The following is a 17,626-nucleotide window of genomic DNA, read 5'->3' on the forward strand; positions in this document are numbered from 1 at the left end:
TCACTTAATAATAATAATAATAATAATAATAATAATAATAATAATTTTTTAAAACTTTAAGAAAAAAAGTAAGACTATTCTTAGCACAGATATCTTTATGTAGCTGTTTAAAATCACATTTTACCTGTTCTAACAGAGCATACAGAGGGTGAATCATTTATGAGCCAACTTTGGTTAATTTCCCCCACAAGAATGCCAAAAGTTGTCTCCTTGAGCTTGCAACATTATACTTGCATTTCAGATTCCTTTCTTGTGTTCCTGTGCACACCTTAAAGTGAGCTGAGAGATTTATAATTACCAGAGTCTGCCATGAAAAAAAAATGCCAGAAGGAACCTACACCACCCACTGTAGAACTGCTCTTGGCATGGTGACGGAGGCGTGGTGCATTTGTGCGTGGCAATAGAAATTGTCAGGTCTTAAGTGGCAGTAATGCTAGGGGATACTTTTCTCCTTTGAGTTATATTATTATCTCTTTGAATGAGACATATCTTGGTTTTGAATCATAACTATAAAAAATGCCCACACCCATCTCACCCCAACGTATGTAAATTCTATTTCTCCCAAGTCTCCCAGCGATGAGAAAAGGCCACCGTCAATATTTTGAAAGTGGCTCGGCAGAAATGTTTGCTGAGTGCTGTGTTCAGTCATCAGGGCAGTCCAAGTGACACATTTTACAAGGCAGAACAAGAAATTTACCTCTTCAATATGGAGCATTTTGCAAGGGAGGCTGAGTTCTGGGGCAGACTAATGGTAAGTCGAATGAACTGTTTAAATATCAAGGGCATCATGCTGGGCATTTTCCTTGTGGCTTTTCATAAAATTAAGATGAAAGGGGAATTTATAATCAAAGGACTGTAGTCTCGCTCATTATTTTAAAGTGAAACGTGTCCTCTACATACTGAATGACATTAGCGATAAATGACTTTGAATGAATTGTTTGGGCAAAAGTTTTTCTAGTGCTTTTGATGAACCATACTGAACAGCTATGGGCACACAAAATGTGACCTTATGGAAGCAAAAAAAAAAAAAAACCAACTCCCTGACACACAGGGATTGTGAAGTCGAGCCAGGTTTTTAACGCAAATGAAACGCTTCTTAGAACTCTCTGTTGGATTGTTACTTTTGATCTCTTTGAAATATACTACTGTTAAGATTTTATAAATACATGTGTGTGCACGTGCACGTATCAGAAGTGCACAATAAAGGGGCACTCTAATTCTAATGCCTGTCTGAAACCAACTGTTACAGTTTTTGAACTGGACATGTTCCGAACTGCTGCACCCTTTATGTCATTGGGAGCTGCTGAGTTTGCTTTAGAAGAATCGGTCAAGTTCCTGAAAGCCCCAGAGAGTGGCAGGTTCCCAGGCCGTGGGGATCCGGGCTGTCATCTCACTTTATAGTCGAATACACTGGGGTTCCCTGCATGACCAACCCAGAGCGGGGCTGCAGGATCACGGCCCCAACCCCCTGCCCAGGGCTTTTTCAGGTGGGACAGCTCACTGTCCCACAGCATATATTTTCATGTTGTTCTCTCCTTTCTAATGTGAACTGAAACTTCATTGGAAATAGAAGATCCCATCACAAACATAGGTGACTTTTAGATTGGGTGGTATAACAAATTCTCTTCCGGTGGCAGTAATGTGACCCGTCGGTCTGGGTCTGTTCTTTAGCAGTTTGACCTGTTATTACCTGCTTTTATGACATGAAGCTGACTCCTAGAGCAAATTAAAACATTGGTTTCTAGAGGAATCCCTTCAGTTCATTAAAGAATGTTCACTATCTCTGATACCTTATGTTATAATGCTATAGCTAACCGGCAAGCCATGTCGTATACTTTTGGAGAAGGGAGGGTAAAAAACAATATGTTGTTCCCAAATGTAACTAAAAAGGTACAATTTTCAGGTCAATAGTCAAGCTTTTGGTACATCTACTTTTATGTATCCGAGTCATTCACTCATTTACCGTATTTCCCCGTGTATAAGATTCACCCTTTTTCGAAAAATTTGGGGTCTAAAGACTGGGTGTGTCTTATACAGTGGTTGTAGACTTTTTTACTTGCATTTCCCACTTTTTACCGCAGATGAGGAGTTGTGTGGATTTTATGATGAATAAAACTTGAGTCCAATAACTTTACATAATACTTTTTTTTTTCAAATTTCAGGCCCCAAAATTAAGGTGCAACTTATACATGGGAGCATCTTATACATGGGGGAAATACGGTACTTAGCAAACAAAACCAATGATTGTATTCTGGGAACAATCATTTCTACGCGATATTTAGATTTTTTTATTTTTATTATTTTTATTAGAAGCTGATTTTCTCAAGTTATAAAAAAAAAAAATGAAAAGGGTGTTTCCTATATGCCCTCTGGGCAGGAAGAAATGTCTGTGCTCCGAGAGGCTGGGAGCTGATGTAGCATCAGGATCTGATTGGCTCAGGGGTCCTAAGACAGCCCATGGGACCAAGGTCAAAGCTGGAGCTCAGCAAATACACAAAGGGATAAGGTGTAAGCATCAATGCTCTTCTCCACTTAGACACCCCAGGCCCCACCCAAGGAGGTTCCAGATAAGATACCTCAGTCACATGAGAGAATGTAGAAATGTAAGGTAAACCTATCATACACATTCAAGCTCACCTGTTGATCTGTTAAACTTTGATTATTCAAACTGCTGTTTGGAAAATTCTCTCCTCTTTTGGAAGCTCTCAAGCCCCTGGCTCCGTCTCTGCCCTGACATGTTGTTACCACTTCCCTTGGCAAACAAGTCTCTCCTTAGCTCCTTCCAGGCTGTGCAATAGGTCGACTGGCAGCCAGCTCTGACACCTAGGGATAGGCATGGCCCTGAGCAGAAGAGACTGAAATTCATTCTGATCCAATGGCTGCACAGGAACCTGTGTGAATCAACAGAAATAGAGTTTGGAGAACCTGGTATATTTGCCCAGCGTCTTTCTATCATAATTAACATACCCAAACTCTCTTGTGGTCAGCAAGTTGTTATCTTAAGTGCACAGCTGGTGAGACATAGAGATTTAATGATGGGCTTGGCGCTGTCTGGTTCATGAGCAAGGTGGAAGTAAGAAATAGAAGCCTCTGCCCTTAGTGGCCGGCGACTTCATACAGAACGCTGGACATGTTCTCACTGCCTTCTCTGCCTGGAGGACCCAAGCCGCTTCTCCATCGACAGCTGCCTGCTTGCTCTCTGTTTTCAGGGCACTAGACTTCTTGTATGTCTACACTCTTGCAGACGGCCTGTGTTGCTTAGAAATTCACGTCAGGCTGGATAATGCTTCTCTCAAAGAGGATGATCGTGGCCCCTGCAAGTTCAAATTTAGGAGCTGGCTTTCAAGTGCAGCTTCATATCCTCAAGGCTGTGCGATGTTCAAGGACGGCTGAGAGACCAGATCCCCACCCTGCGTACAACCTTACCCAGTGGTTATCTGGGCCAGCTTCCACCAGGGTAAATAAGTACGAGGATGCATTCATAATTGGATGATGTGCAGTAGGCAGCTGTCAGCAGTGGGTGTGATTTGGGGGAAGTAGACATAGAAACCGGTTATGTAGTTCTATGTGGTCACCACCACCCAGAGAGGCAAGCCAACTTTCTTTTTTCAAGCCTAACACCTCATTTGTCCCCATCCCTTTTCTCCAAGTGAGCTCATCTGTACAATGCATTTGGGTGTTTACTGAGCCCCGCCTCTGCATTATTCTACCGTTTCCGCAGAGAACACAGAGGAAAAAGGCATGCCCTTGACTCACAAAGGTCAAAATATAATTCAGAGACAAGATATACATATATGGAGCAATCAGAGAACAAAATAATATATACCGTATCTTTCACTCCATAAGAAGCACTTTTTTTTCCCCAAAAGTGAAGGGGAAAATGCCCATGCATCTTATGGAGCGAATGTTCATTTTTTTTTATTTATTTATTTTTCTTTGGCTGCTGTGGGTTCCCAAACAACTAGAGTATTTGAACATTAAAGTCTCTTCTCATTTGTTAATAACTGTGCTAATGGTTGTTAATACTGCTGTTGAGTTTATGTTGTTGAAATATTATTGTGGTATATTTATTAAATATTTTAACACACCATTTGGTTCAGAATTTTTTTTTCTTATTTTCCTCAAAATTCTAGCTGCGTCTTATGATCAGGTGCGTCGTATGGAGCGAAAAAAAATATGGTAATTAAGCAGCAGACCATTAAATGGAATGTGATTCTGAAGTCAGGAAAGTCAATAGGCTTCCTGAAGGAAATGGGACAAGAAGGGTGGACAGGATTTGAAGGAGAGTGGTGGGCATCCAGATGGAAGGGGCAGCATTGAGTAGATGCTGGCAGGCAGGGACATCCCTGCTCGTGGGACGGGACTGAGTGGTCGAACAGGAAATGCGTGAGAGGGACTCGGGAGAGTTCAAGTTGAGTGCGTCCTGGAGGCCCTTGGAGGCCGTGCAGAGGCGGTTAGACGTGGTAGGCAATGGAAGCCATGGAAGGTGGTGAAACGGTAGGCTGGCATGATAAAAGCAGTATTTATAGGAAATTAGTCTAACCAGATAGATTGGATTCTGAAGATTCTGGAGGCCTTTTAGAAAGCTATTGTTATCAGGTCTAAACATAAGAGGACAGTGGTCCCAGGCCAGAATGGGACAAATTGAATGGGTAGAAAGATGCATATTTCTAAGGAAAAATATGGAATACTAGTTGATGAATCAGAACCTGAAGGGTGCAAACTACATAAAGTTAGCAAATTATGGCTACCTCGTCTAGGCGACAATCAGCCCTTGCTCAGGCTAAGAGAGATGTCTAACTATTCTCCTTAGATTGACTCCTAGGGCCAGCAAACCGTTCTCATACTTCTCTCCCTGTTTCTGCAGTTATCCAAACCCTTTCCAGAAAATTCTTTTGACATCAATGCCCATCCTGAGAGTTCAGGCCAAGGTTGCTCTTCTAGGCGACATTCTTGCTTCCTGGACCATTTTGTACCCTAAGAGCCCCTCCTCTGTCACAGCGGGGTTCGTGATATTGTGAGCAGATTCCCCAAGTTCTTCTTAGCGACTGTGTGCTGAACTTGAAACGTTTCTCTCCTCACTTCTTAGTTTTATTTCTGGTTAGTTTGCTCCCCTGATATCTAGTTCCTTGGCAGTGTGCTGCAACTTCGGCGGACCACTTTGCCATGTGCAGACGTGGTTGGACTGGTTCTAACAGCTCTGCTGGGAAATGAGGCACGCAGTTCACTTGAGAGTTTGAAAGGGAAACAATTTATTACCAGGATGCAGATCAAGGAATTGCATGTTCAGAGTGACAAGTCCTCACTGGTTTCAAGACAAATTTTGAATCCTAGAAGGCAAGAACTTTAAAGGACCATTTATGTGTTCTGTTTGACCTGAGGAGTGTTTTTCAACAGTTATTTCCTTTCATCTTTGTGCCAGTGTTTAAAATTCAGGTTTTGACAGAGCCATCCAGAAACACGTTTCCTTGGGAAACAAAATCAAAAACTGTGACTGTGCTGGGTGGAGCTGAGCATTGTCCCCTGCAGATGGGGACACATTCTCCCCTCTATCATACAGTGCTTTTCAGGACCTGTACAGTTTTGAATTTATCATCTCAATCAACCAATTTCTCATTTTGCAGAGAGAGAAACTGAGGAACAGAATGGTTAAATTCGTTTTCAAATATTACTCAAGAGGTTAGTAGCAGTACAGAGATTAGAACTGAGCTTTGCTGTGACACTTTGACCCTGTTTTCCTCCCTTTTGACCTGTAATTGTTTCCAAACACACAAGACCAGAGAGGCTGTCCTGGCAGGATAGCCCAGTTGGTTAGAGCATCGTCACAGAGCACAGAGGATGCTGGTTCGAGCACAGAGGATGCTGGTATAGACAGGGTATATACAGGAACAGATTGATGTTCCTCTCTCTCTGCCTTCCTCTTTCACGAAAATCAATAGATAAAAAAAATAAAAAGACTAGAAAGGTTGTCAGCCTAGAGGAAGGAGAGGTCGGCATATGGGAATGTGCTCTCCTTTCTAAACGGATATTGACCAGGTGTTCTCGCCAGAGGAATCTGGGGAAATTCAGAATTCCTCAGTTGTGACCCTTGGTGTAATTCTCTTTTATCTTATTGTACTTGCTACTTATAATTCCAACAAGAAACATACTGATAAAAAGTAGGTATGTATGTGTTTTCTTGTCTGCTTTCCTCTCCTAAGCTCCCTTGATTTCCATAGAGCTGTGGCCTGCTCTGTTAGTTCAGTCAGTCTCTCTCTTGAATATGTTAGAATGACATTGGGACTTGGCTAGAGCTCTTGTAAACGCTGCCTCCCGTGTAGCCAGCCATGCTGTGAAACCCACCAGCTTGCAGGGCTGATGGGAGGGGGCCGCAATCAACCTGCTTACCATTATTGATGTGGCTTCAGTGACCTCTGCCGCGTTTCTGTCCAGCGCGAGTCTGGAGGTGATTCAGAAAACACCTGCTGAAATCCTTGCAAGGAACGCACGTGCGTGCCAAGGCCAGGTGATTGGTGTCGCTCTTGAATAATGTGAAGGTCAACCTCTTGGGCTCTCCTTTAGTAGTTATTTTAATGAAAGTCAGAATTCTCTTTTGAGGGAATTTTAATACTGACCGAGTACAGCCTGGCATTTCTGATTTTTGCAGAATAATATTCAAAATACCCCTTTAACTAAAATAAAAGATGATTAGAGATTTTGCAGGGCATTTAGAATTGGAGGATGAAGAGAAAAAGAAATAAGAGATTCTCTTTGAAATCCAGGAAAACTTAAATTTGTGTTTGATTTCTCCTTTTGCTACTCCCCGCTCATCCTCCTGGAAATAACTCTATCTTTAGGGGCCTTTCTTTCTCCTCCCCAAACTCTTGGAGCTGTGGCTCTGGGAACAAGATCCTTTCCTTACATGGGGGAGGATGTTCCAGCCCCACCTGTACGCTCCTGTCTTCAGTGCAGGTTCTCTGCTGGTGTCTGCTATGGGAACACACGCCTTGAAAATGAGAGGCACACACTCTGCAGAGGCCTTTGGCAGGAAGAGTCCAGAGTAGAAAGTGAACCTCCATGAATAGTTCAGTTGATCTAAGACTGCATTGATAAAATGCTATAGAACTGATACGGTATAATGAATGGATTAATGATGACTCAATGATAATGACTAACATGTATGACAGATTTGGTAAGTGCTAGGAACTGTGCTAAGTAAGGCATTATCTAATTTAATCTTCATAACGTCCCTCTATCCCTCTAAAATGAATGAGATGATAGTCTAGCACAGTGGTCCCCAACCCCCGGGCCACGGACCGGTACCGGTCCACGGGCCATTTGGTACTGGTCCGCAGAGAAAGAATAAATAACTTACATTATTTCTGTTTTACTTATATTTAAGTCTGAATGATGTTTTATTTTTTAAAAATGACCAGATTCCCTCTGTTACATCCATCTAAGACTCGCTCTTGATGCTTGTCTTGGTCACGTAATACATTTATCCGTCCCACCCTAAAAGCCGGTCCATGAAAATATTTTCTGACATTAAACCGGTCGATGGCCCAAAAAAGGTTGGGGACCACTGGTCTAGTGGGTTAAGATTTAGTTGTAGGCATGCAGTTTAAAAGGGATGCAGGCAACACGAAGGGCATTGCAACGTGGGGGTGAGCCTATCTGGATAGAGCAGTGCTTCTCAGATTTAAGCCTGCCACAGAGCATCCTGGAAGGCGGGTGAAAGCACAGACGGTGGGCCCGTCACCGGATGGAGGCTCTGATGTGGTGATCCAGGGCGGGATCTAAAACTCTGCATCAGTCACGAGCTACCAGGGGATACCCATGCTGCCGGGCCAGAGAGCGCACTACCAGGACTGCTGGCTCAGAGCTCAAATCTGTAGCACATGTGGGTGACATGACCTCGAATGCTCACCCTTAAGGAGAGACTGCTCTGGCCCTGCCCAGATAGCTCAGCTGGTTAGAGCATCATCTGGAAGTGCAGAGGTTCCTGGTTCAATCCCTAGACAGGACACATACAGGACAGAGGGATGTTCCTGTCATATGCTCTCGCTCTCTGTCTCTCTCTTACCCTTCCCCTCTCTCTAAAATCAATACATAAAAAATAAAAAAATAAAAAGAATTAGAGGCTGCACTGGGCACACAAAAGCCTCCTGCAGCCTAAAGAGCTGGAGTGTGGAGGGGATACCAAAGGTTTGAACAGGGACGAGGGGTGTGGATGGAGACAAGCGTAGGCTGAGAGTAAGGGGCGACGGATGACGACTGCCTTGGAAGCAGCAGACCAAGGAACCGGGGAGGGGCTGCAGCAGCGGAGCGTGCAGGGCTGCCGGGATCACAGAGCGGTGGCCTTGAGGCTGAGTGCGGCTGTGGACAGGTCTCTGGGAGTGCGCAGGTGGTCAGGTGCTTTATTTTCAGTGCTGCCGGAAGCACCTATCCTCCAGCCCCCCCCCCGCCCCCACTGGCTCAGTCCTGCTGAGTCATCCGTTTATACTCACCAGCCTCGCCACTGATGGCCTTGGAAACGAAGGGCCCTGATGTGTAGGGTGACTAAGTAGCAGGTGAATACTGAATTAGATGGGTTTTTTTTTTTAATAGTCTGTCATCCAAACTCTAAGGAATGTGAGAAGGGTCACTAGGTAAATTGATCCCAGTTTCTTCGCTTGTAGAAATTGTATACTTAGAGAGAGGAACCACTAAAAACTACCACGAGAGGGAATGCTCACCTTGCGGGTCAGTGCGGCATTTCCTGGTGTGGCTCTCTGAGTCAGGCGTGCTTTTGGTCCCCTCATCTTCCCTCTAGGTTTTGTCCCGCCGGTGGCTTCCCCTGGTTCCATGAAATGGGTCACAGTGGCCACGGGACCAAAATGGCAAAGACACACAAAAACTGAGGCTGAACTCACTCTTTTTATCCCTTCCTGCAAATCTCACCCACGTCTGTCCTCTCTGAGTCCAGGGGGCTGTTGCTCCTGCTGGGAGACAGGTGAGCCTTTCATGATCCTGAAAAGCCAAATAAGGAAGTGTCTTGGAAGGCGATGACCAAGCCCTGGCAGGAAGAGAGATAGATGGAGGAGTTGGCAGATTACAAAGCAACCAGCACCCAGAGGTGCAGACTCCCAGGAGGAAGCACTTAATATATGAAGTGCTAGAGACAGGAAGAATAAAGCAAAATGGAAAGGACAGAGAGAAGTAGCATGTCTAAATTAAGAAGATCTAAATAAATTGGAGAACTATATTGTCAGGAACTGTCCCTGAGACAGTTAAAATAAAATCAGACAGAGTTAGAAGCATGCTTCAGAAGAACCTTCACTGACAGGTTTAAATGGCCTGATTAGTAGATGATGTGATACTGTGTACGTAGAAACCTAAAGATTACACACACACACACACACACACACACAAGCTACTAGAATTAGTAAGTGAATTCAGTAAAATAGCAGGATATAAAATAAATATCCAGAGGTCAATTGCATTTTTATACACTAATAATGAACTATCAGAAAAGGAAACTAAGAAAGCAATCCAGTTTACAATTGCCTCAAAAATGAATAAATAAATAAATGAAATAGCTGGAATAAACTTCACCAAGGATGTAAAAGACCTGTACTCAGAAAATTATAAGACACTGAAAAAAGAAATTGAGCATACAAATGAGAAACATATACCACATTCATAGATATGAAGAATTAACACCATTAATGTCCATACTGGCCCTGGCTGATTGGCTCAGCGGTAGAGTGTCGGCCTAGCGTGTGGAAGTCCCTGGTTCGGTTCCCGGCCAGGGCACACAGGAGAAGCGCCCATCTGCTTCTCCACCCTTCCCCCTCTCCTTTCTCTCTATCTCTCTCTTCCCCTCCCACAACCAAGACTCCATTGAAGCAAAGTTGGCCTGGGTGATGAGGACAGCTCCATGGCCTCTGCCTCAGGTGCTAGAATGGCTCCGGCGGTAAGGGAGCAATGCCCCAGATGGGCAGAGCATCACCCCCTGGTGGGCATACCGGGTGGATCCTGGTCGTGTGCAGGCAGAAGTCTGTCTGACTGCCTCCCCGCTTCTAACTTTGGAAAAATACCAAAAAAAAAAAAAAAAAAAATCCATACCACCTAAAGCAATTTATAGATTCAATGTGATTCTATCAAGATACAATGGCATATTTCACAGAGCTAGAAAAAATATTCCAGAAATCTATATGGAACCAAAGAGACCCCAAATACCCACAGCAATCTTGAGAAAGAACAACGTTGGATGACTCATGCTACCTGATATCAAAGTAAACTACAAGACCATAGTAAACAAAACAGCATGGTACAGGCAGAAAAACAAACATATTGATTAATGGAACAAAATAACCCAGAACTAAACCCACACCTTTTTGGTCAATTAATATTTGATAAAGGAGACAAGAACATACAAGGGTAAAAACAGAGTCTACTCAATCAATGATGTAGGGAAAACTGGACATATACTTGCAAAAAAAATTGAAACTAGACAACCTTCTTACACCATACACAAGAATAAACTCAAAATAGATTAACAACTTAAATGTTAGACTTAAAACCATAAAAACCCTAGAAGAAAACATAGGCAATAAGATCTCGGACTTTTCTCGTTACAGTATTTTCTCTGCTATATCAGCTGGGGCAAAGGAAACAAAGGATAAAATAAACAAATAGGACTAGATAAAACTAAAAAGATTTGCACAGCAAAGGAAACCATCATCCAAATGAAAAGTCAACCCAGTGATGGGAGAGCCTATTCACTAATGATACATCTGATAAGGGTTTAATATCCAAACTTTATAAGGAACTTATAAAACTCAACACCAAAAAGAACAAACACAATTGAAAAATGGGCAAAGGACCTGAATAGACATTTCTCCAAACAGGACATACACAGATGGCCAATAGACATATGAAAACATGTTCAATGTTACTAATCATAGGAGAAATTCAAATTAAAACCACAATGAGATGTCACCTTACACGTATCAGAATGGCTATCATCAATAAATCAACAAACAAGTGTTGGCAAGGAAGTGGAGAAAAGGGAACCCTTGCACTGTTGATGGTTGTGCAGGTTGATGCAGGCACTATGAACAGTTTGTAGGTTCCTCAAAAAATTTAAACTCTAACTACCCTAAGACCCAATGATTCTTCTTCTAGGAATTTATCCAAAGAAACCCCAAACACTAAATTGTAAGAATGTGTGCACCCCTATGTTCAGTGCAGTGTTATTTACAATAGCCAAGATTTAGAAGCTGACCATGTGTTCATCTGTGGGTGAGTGGATAAAAACGCGGTGGTACATTTACACAATGGAATACTATTCAGCTGTAAAAAAAAAAAAAAGAAGAAAATCTTACCTTTTGTGACAGCATGATGGACCTGAAGAGTATTATGCTAAGTGAAATAAGCCAGTCAGAGACAGACAAGTACCATATGATTTCACTTTTATATGGAATCTAATGAACAAAATAAACTAACAAACAAAATAGAAACAGACTCATTGATACAGAGAACAGACTGAAAGATTGAGGGATGGGTGAAAAAGGTAAAAGGATTAAGCAAAAAAAAAAAGAGCCCCTCATAGATACAGACAACAGAATGGTGATTATCCGAGGGAAAAGGGGGTGCGTGGAGATAGGAGAAGGTAAAGGGGGGACAAATCACGATGGGAGGAGACTTTACTTGGGGAGGTGAACACACAATACAATATTCAGATGATGTGTTATAGAATTATACACCTGAAACCTGTATAATTTTATTAACCAATGACACCCCAATAAATTCACTTTAAGAAAGAAGAAATAAAAGGCCTGATTGAGTCTTTCCTGCCATCGCCTTCTGGATTTGCTTGCTAGCTATTTGGCATTGCAATCCCCAGGCAAGTGCCCTGCTTCCCAGGTAGAGAGTTCTGGGTTGGGGCTGCCATCCAGATGGCAGTGCCCAGAACGTCATATCCCTGCTCCTGAAGTCATCTTCCCTTTCTCGTTTCTTTCTCTTTTTTTTCTCCCTCTTCCTTCCTCTCTTCCTTTCCCCTCCCTTTCTTCCTCTCTCCCTTCCTTCCTCCCTCCCTCCCTTCTTTCCTCTCTTTCTTTCTGTCTTCCTACAGATAAGGAAAAGAAAAACTTAGGAAGCCCTCTGGCTCAGATTCCAATAAAAATCATAGCAGGTAATTTTTGCACACACACAGCAAGTTATTGTCTTATTACTGAGCTCAGGGGCTGTATTGCTCCCGGGAGAAAAAACACTTATATTGACGTGTTTATGTTTTGGAATAATAATATTTGTCCATGTGAAAATATGTGTGATTCCTTTCTGCCACACCATATGGTTTATTCCTTTTCATAATCCAAACAGTAGCAGCTGCTGCAGGATGCGAGAATGAGTGTTCTGGAAGTAAAAATGGGCTAGCTATTGGACACCACAAGTAGCTCCCACAGTGTCACGAGTTAGTCACCAGAAACCTACATATGGTTCCTCCCGTTAATCCATTCCATTCTTGATTAATATCTCACCGGTTCATTTTTCTATCCATCTCATTTAGCCCTACCCCCTCGCAACCTGCGCCCCCCGGGGGCCTTTCTACCATGGGAACATGGACATGCATTTTCCAAAGCTGTTGGCCACTGAAGGTCTCAGTTCAGATTTTGTTGACTGATGACAGCTGCTCGAAAAAAAAAAAAAACCCAAAAAACTGCAGTGCTTTTTTTGCCACGGTTGTCCACGTGACTGCCTCCTCGCTGAACCGCATGATGAATTTGTGGTTAATCCGCCAGAAGCAGGCACTGAAGCAGCTGATGATTCCCCCTCGGGCCCACTTGGCCCGACTCCGGAAGAATGGGAAATGTAGGGGAGCGCTTTCACAGGCCATTTGAATGTGGTTTGCAGAAACCCCTGAGGTTGAAGAAGGAAGTGATTTGCAGAATGGGTGCTGGATGCCACTGTAGAAACCACCACAGCCAACACTACTGAGTAGCCCAACTTCCCAGAGACGTCTCTGTAAGACTGACTTATATCGTTGCACAGTCATTCTGGGTCCCCCTCAGAGGTTTTCTGCTGATTCCACATATCACAATGCTAAGTTTCCAGACTGGTTAGAAAAAAATATCTGACCAAATATCCCCAAACTTGATCCTAAAATCAAAGTATATATATAGATAATTGTTCCAATTTTCCACTTCAGTTGGTTTAGTCATGATAATACCTTGATTTGCATGATGCATCCTAGATTTCAGAGTGTTTTCATATATAAATACATTATTAGTAATTGAGACTTTTTTCCAAGAAGACTTAGGTGACCGGAATTGATGGACATTCACGCGATGAGGGTATTATCTCTATCCTGTAAGCTTTGTCCTGTTCTCACAATGGGTATCGCTAATTTCCAGCTTGTATCAGCCCATCTTCCCGCAGCCATTTGTCTCTTTCAGGTATCTATTGGTCAGTTCTCTAAGTACCTGCTGCTTTTATCACAAGTTATAATAGGGTGATTCGTCAATGTCATGCTCCTCCCTCGGCAACAAGAGAGCAACTACAAGATACAGAATCAGGTGGCATGCCCGGCCTTTAACCACAGTCCTCTGCCTTGAAGTGGCATCTCTACCCCTGTCATCACAGAGCTTGTCAAGAGGGCTTGGAGTCAGCCTTAACTTTGCCAGCCTTTGCCTTCAGGGTGCATTGGGTAATTGTTTCATAAACTTTTTCTTTTCGAAAGGAATATCTGGCAGCTTCCCCAAGTCACCTTTTGTGTTAGGACCTGCTTGTGTGTGTGTGTGTGTGAGTGTATGTGTGTGTGTGTGTCTGCTTCTCATTTCTGTGTTTCTTATCATCACAATCAACCTGACTCAAGCCAAGTAGGAGATTGTTCCTATATCCTTATAATGTGATTTCAGGGCTAAAAAGTCCTGGTAGGCCTTCCTAATAGATGATCTCTGAAATCCCATCCTGGTCTTTCCCTAGAAAAACTTCACCTGGAAGGTTCAGCCCTGCCCCACTGCCGGAACCCATGCGGACCTGCAGGTAGTGATCATGTGCACCGGGGTCAGTCCTGCTGTCCTATCCTGCTGTCTGGTGCGCCCTGGGCACCCTGCCTGCAGACACGCGCCTTAGCTCACGCCATGCTCAGCTAGCGGGCATGCATGCTGCCATTTATTTCTAATTTACACTTGTGCCCTCCGCTGAAATGCAGCTACCCCCACCCACCCACTGTGCTGCTGAGAAACTCCTACCCTCTGTGCCCATTGCCTTGCGTGCCTTCCAAGTATACAGAAAAATAGGGTCGAGTCATGATTTTCCTGGGCCCTGGGCACTTTCGCCTTTGTAGGCCACTTCCTCCACTAAAATAGTATCAAAAGTTATATTTTATGACTGTGTTGGTATACTATATTAATATAATAAATTATATATTAAAACATTAATATATGTTTAAAAATTGACTTAACTTGAAAGTGTACTTTTTCTTCTGACCTTAATTTCTTTAAAAGAAATTAATCCATTTATGTGAACCCCCGGAAGTCCTGAGGGCCCAGTGCCCCTGACGGGTCTGGCAGCCCCGCCCCGGATGCCTGCACGGCCGGTCCACTTGCCTCATTTCTGGGTTCGCGCCTGTGCAAACCACAGGTAGAAATGCTGGTTTTCACCTAACATTTTTTTTAATTGATCCCCTTTGAAATTTTAATTACTGTATTTTTAAAATAAAATTTGTGTCACTAACACAAAGCCAGTGTCACTTGCTCTTACAGACTACATGTTTGTGTCCCCCCAAAATTCATGTGTTGAAACCCTAATCTTCAATGTGACAGCATTTGCAGGTGAGTCCTTTTAGAGGTAGTTAGGTCATGAGGGTAAATCCCTCAAGATGGGATTAGGGCCCTGTCAGAAAGACAGAGAGCTCGCTTCTCACTCCGCTGTTGATCATGTAAGGACATGATGAAAAGATGGTCATCCTCAAACCTGGCAGTGGGCCCTAACCAAGAACTGAACCTGTCAGCACCTTGACCTTGGACCTCCCAGGCTCGAGAACCATGAAAAATAAGTGTTTGTTGTTTAAGCTACTTTGTCATGACAATTTGGTATAGCAACCCAAGCAGACTAAAAACACTTGCTGGGGGAATAAAAAGTACACATTAATACAATGAAATACTACAAGGCCATAAAAATGAAGGAAAATCTTACATTTTGTTACAGTGTGGGTGGACTTGGAGGGCTAAGTGAAATACACCAGTCAGAGAAAGACAAGTACCGTATGGTTTCACTCAGATGTGCAATCTAATGAGCAAAATGAACTAAGAAGCAGAGCAGAGACGGACTCATAGAGAGAGAGCAGGCTGACAGCTGTCAGGGTGGGCTGGGCGGGGGGGGGGGTGCAGGGATTGAGCAAAGAAAAGGACAAAAAAAAAGAAAAACTCATGGACACGGACAACAGTGTGATAATTGTGGGGAGGGGGGTATATATAATTTAAGCTTTGACAACGCATTCCCCCCCCCTATCAGACTGAATTTTCCTGGGAAACATCATTGGCTGTCATGATCCTGACTTTCCTCTAGAACTACACCGTCCCATAGAGCTTTCTGGGATGATGGACATGTCCTGGGTCTTCTCTTACCAATACAGTGCCCACTAGACAGATGTAACTACAGAGCATTTGAAACATGGCTAGTGTGACTAAGGAACAAAATTGTTACTTATGTTTAATTTTGATTAATTTAAATGTACTCTTTTTAGCTACTAATGGCTAGTGGCTGCCATATTGTGCATGGCAGCATTAGGGTGTATGGTTTTGACTATGGCCATTCTTCTTGGAGTCTAGAGCTCCATCCCACAACTGAGTGGTTCTAAAATTCTTTCCTTTTCTATGAGGCCTATCACTACATGGTCACATTTATTAGTGACATGGAGGATACTTAAGCTGCTATTAGATATTTGTGCCTTAGTGTGAAAGAAGGCTCTGGAAGGAGGTGTGACAGAAGGAAGCAGGAATAGAATTTGAGAACCCTGTGTGCTGCAGGGAGTCTTAAGGGGGTAGGGAGAGGAGAAGGAACAGAACAGAGACATCAAGGTATGAAAGATGAATTTCCCTCTGCTTTTCAGTTATGCAAAGCTGACAATACCCAAAATCTAAACTGTATTAATATCACTTCATTTCCTGAACATTTTCCTCTTTGTCCTTTTTGAAACAGTTGTCAGGTTCAAAGGTTCAGGTTCAAAATAAGCAGTCCATCATAACCAAGAACTGAACCTGTCAGCACCTTGACCTTGGACTTCCCAGGCTCAAGAACTGTGAAAAATTGTAGAAACTGCAGTATGAGCTGGCTTTAAAACCCAGGCTTTCGTGTTCAAATCCTCAGACCAATTGTGTTGAGTCAGAGTCAAGACAAAACCTGGCACTCCCTCCTACATTCCTGAGGCCCTGGGTACCCATGACTGCATTTAAGTGGACCTTTGAGGGCCCCAGTAACGACACTTGCTTGTGTAGCACACCCCGCGGCTATAGATCCACTCCCACCCCACCTCCCCCACTTCCTCACCCTCCGAGCCCTCCATTCTGCATGGTGTACAGCCTTTTCTGGGTGACCTCGAGCTCTGCGCTGGTCACTGTTTCCGGAACTCCTGGAATGGGATGGTCAACCTGATTATCAAAACCAACCATAGACGTCACTTCTCTCGGCCACTGAAGGACTTTTGGAAAAACTTTCCTGGCAACAAAAAGAGGTGTGCAGATAATCTTTCTTCCTCCACTGACATCGTTGGGTCTGCAACCGAGGCCAGAAACTATGGCAGCCATTTTTGGCCGTGAAATAGGACAATGACCTGCTGGCTCGTGGAGAGGAAGGGGGATGGGGTCCTTGATAGCACAGTGGGACAGGCAAATTGACTAACCCTGAAACAGTCTGGGCTTCCTCTGTGCGAAACAGTAAACCTCCTAGCCTGTTAAGCATTTTGAATTGGATCTTCTATTATTAGCAGCTGAAATCATCATTACTGGTTTCATGACAGTATATTGGAAGTTTTATGGCCTCTAATGTTACTTAAAACTTTTTCCCACCAGAAAATGAGCATTTTCCTGCTGTGTGGATTGGAAACATTGTCTTTTCTGGCAATTTATTATTTTCCTTCTGGGATGCTTCTCTGTGTAAGTCACTACCATGCTTTGCCAAGTTCTTCATCTTTGACATGGAAATAGAGGACGGAACAACTGCTCTTTTTCACAGTGACAGAACATTGCTGATAATAAAAATAAATCCTAACTAGCAAATAATAAATAATGGTAATAAGATGTAGCCATTTGCTAAAAGGTTTTTAATTACACATATAAAATATAGGATTGTTAGTATCCTTAAGCATGATCCCCTTTTTCAGTTGAGCATGGAATATTGGACTTATTTAATGAGCACAGTTCTATTTCCGTTGTGAAGAAAGTGCAAATAATAGCAGTTTGGGCCCCAAAGCAGAAACCCTTTAGGGAGCCTGTCTCCACTAATGTGTGCATTGCTATACATACACATTTCCCATTAATACTAATAGAAACTAATGCGCCTGTGTGGGCCACCTGAATTTTGATGCAGTGTGAATCTGGTGTTAGATGGTTCGAGATGAACTCACAAAGTACATTTGTCTGGGAGCTATTTCTTAATATGC

The 17,626-nt window shown here is 43.1% G+C and overlaps 1 protein-coding gene across 1 annotated transcript in view; it reads left to right on the plus strand.

Moving 5' to 3' along the window:
• Positions 1 to 636: 636 nt before the first annotated feature.
• The window catches only part of SASH1 (SAM and SH3 domain containing 1), a 333,081-nt gene continuing 316,091 nt past the window's right edge, over positions 637 to 17,626 (plus strand). The window contains exon 1 of the mRNA XM_066248582.1: positions 637 to 751. Within this exon, the coding sequence (XP_066104679.1) occupies positions 707 to 751 (45 nt within the window). The 5' untranslated portion in view covers positions 637 to 706. The remainder of the gene's footprint in view (positions 752 to 17,626) is intronic.

This window comes from Saccopteryx bilineata, chromosome 12 (genome assembly GCF_036850765.1).
Source record: "Saccopteryx bilineata isolate mSacBil1 chromosome 12, mSacBil1_pri_phased_curated, whole genome shotgun sequence".
In the NCBI taxonomy this organism is placed as follows: Eukaryota; Metazoa; Chordata; class Mammalia; order Chiroptera; family Emballonuridae; genus Saccopteryx; species Saccopteryx bilineata.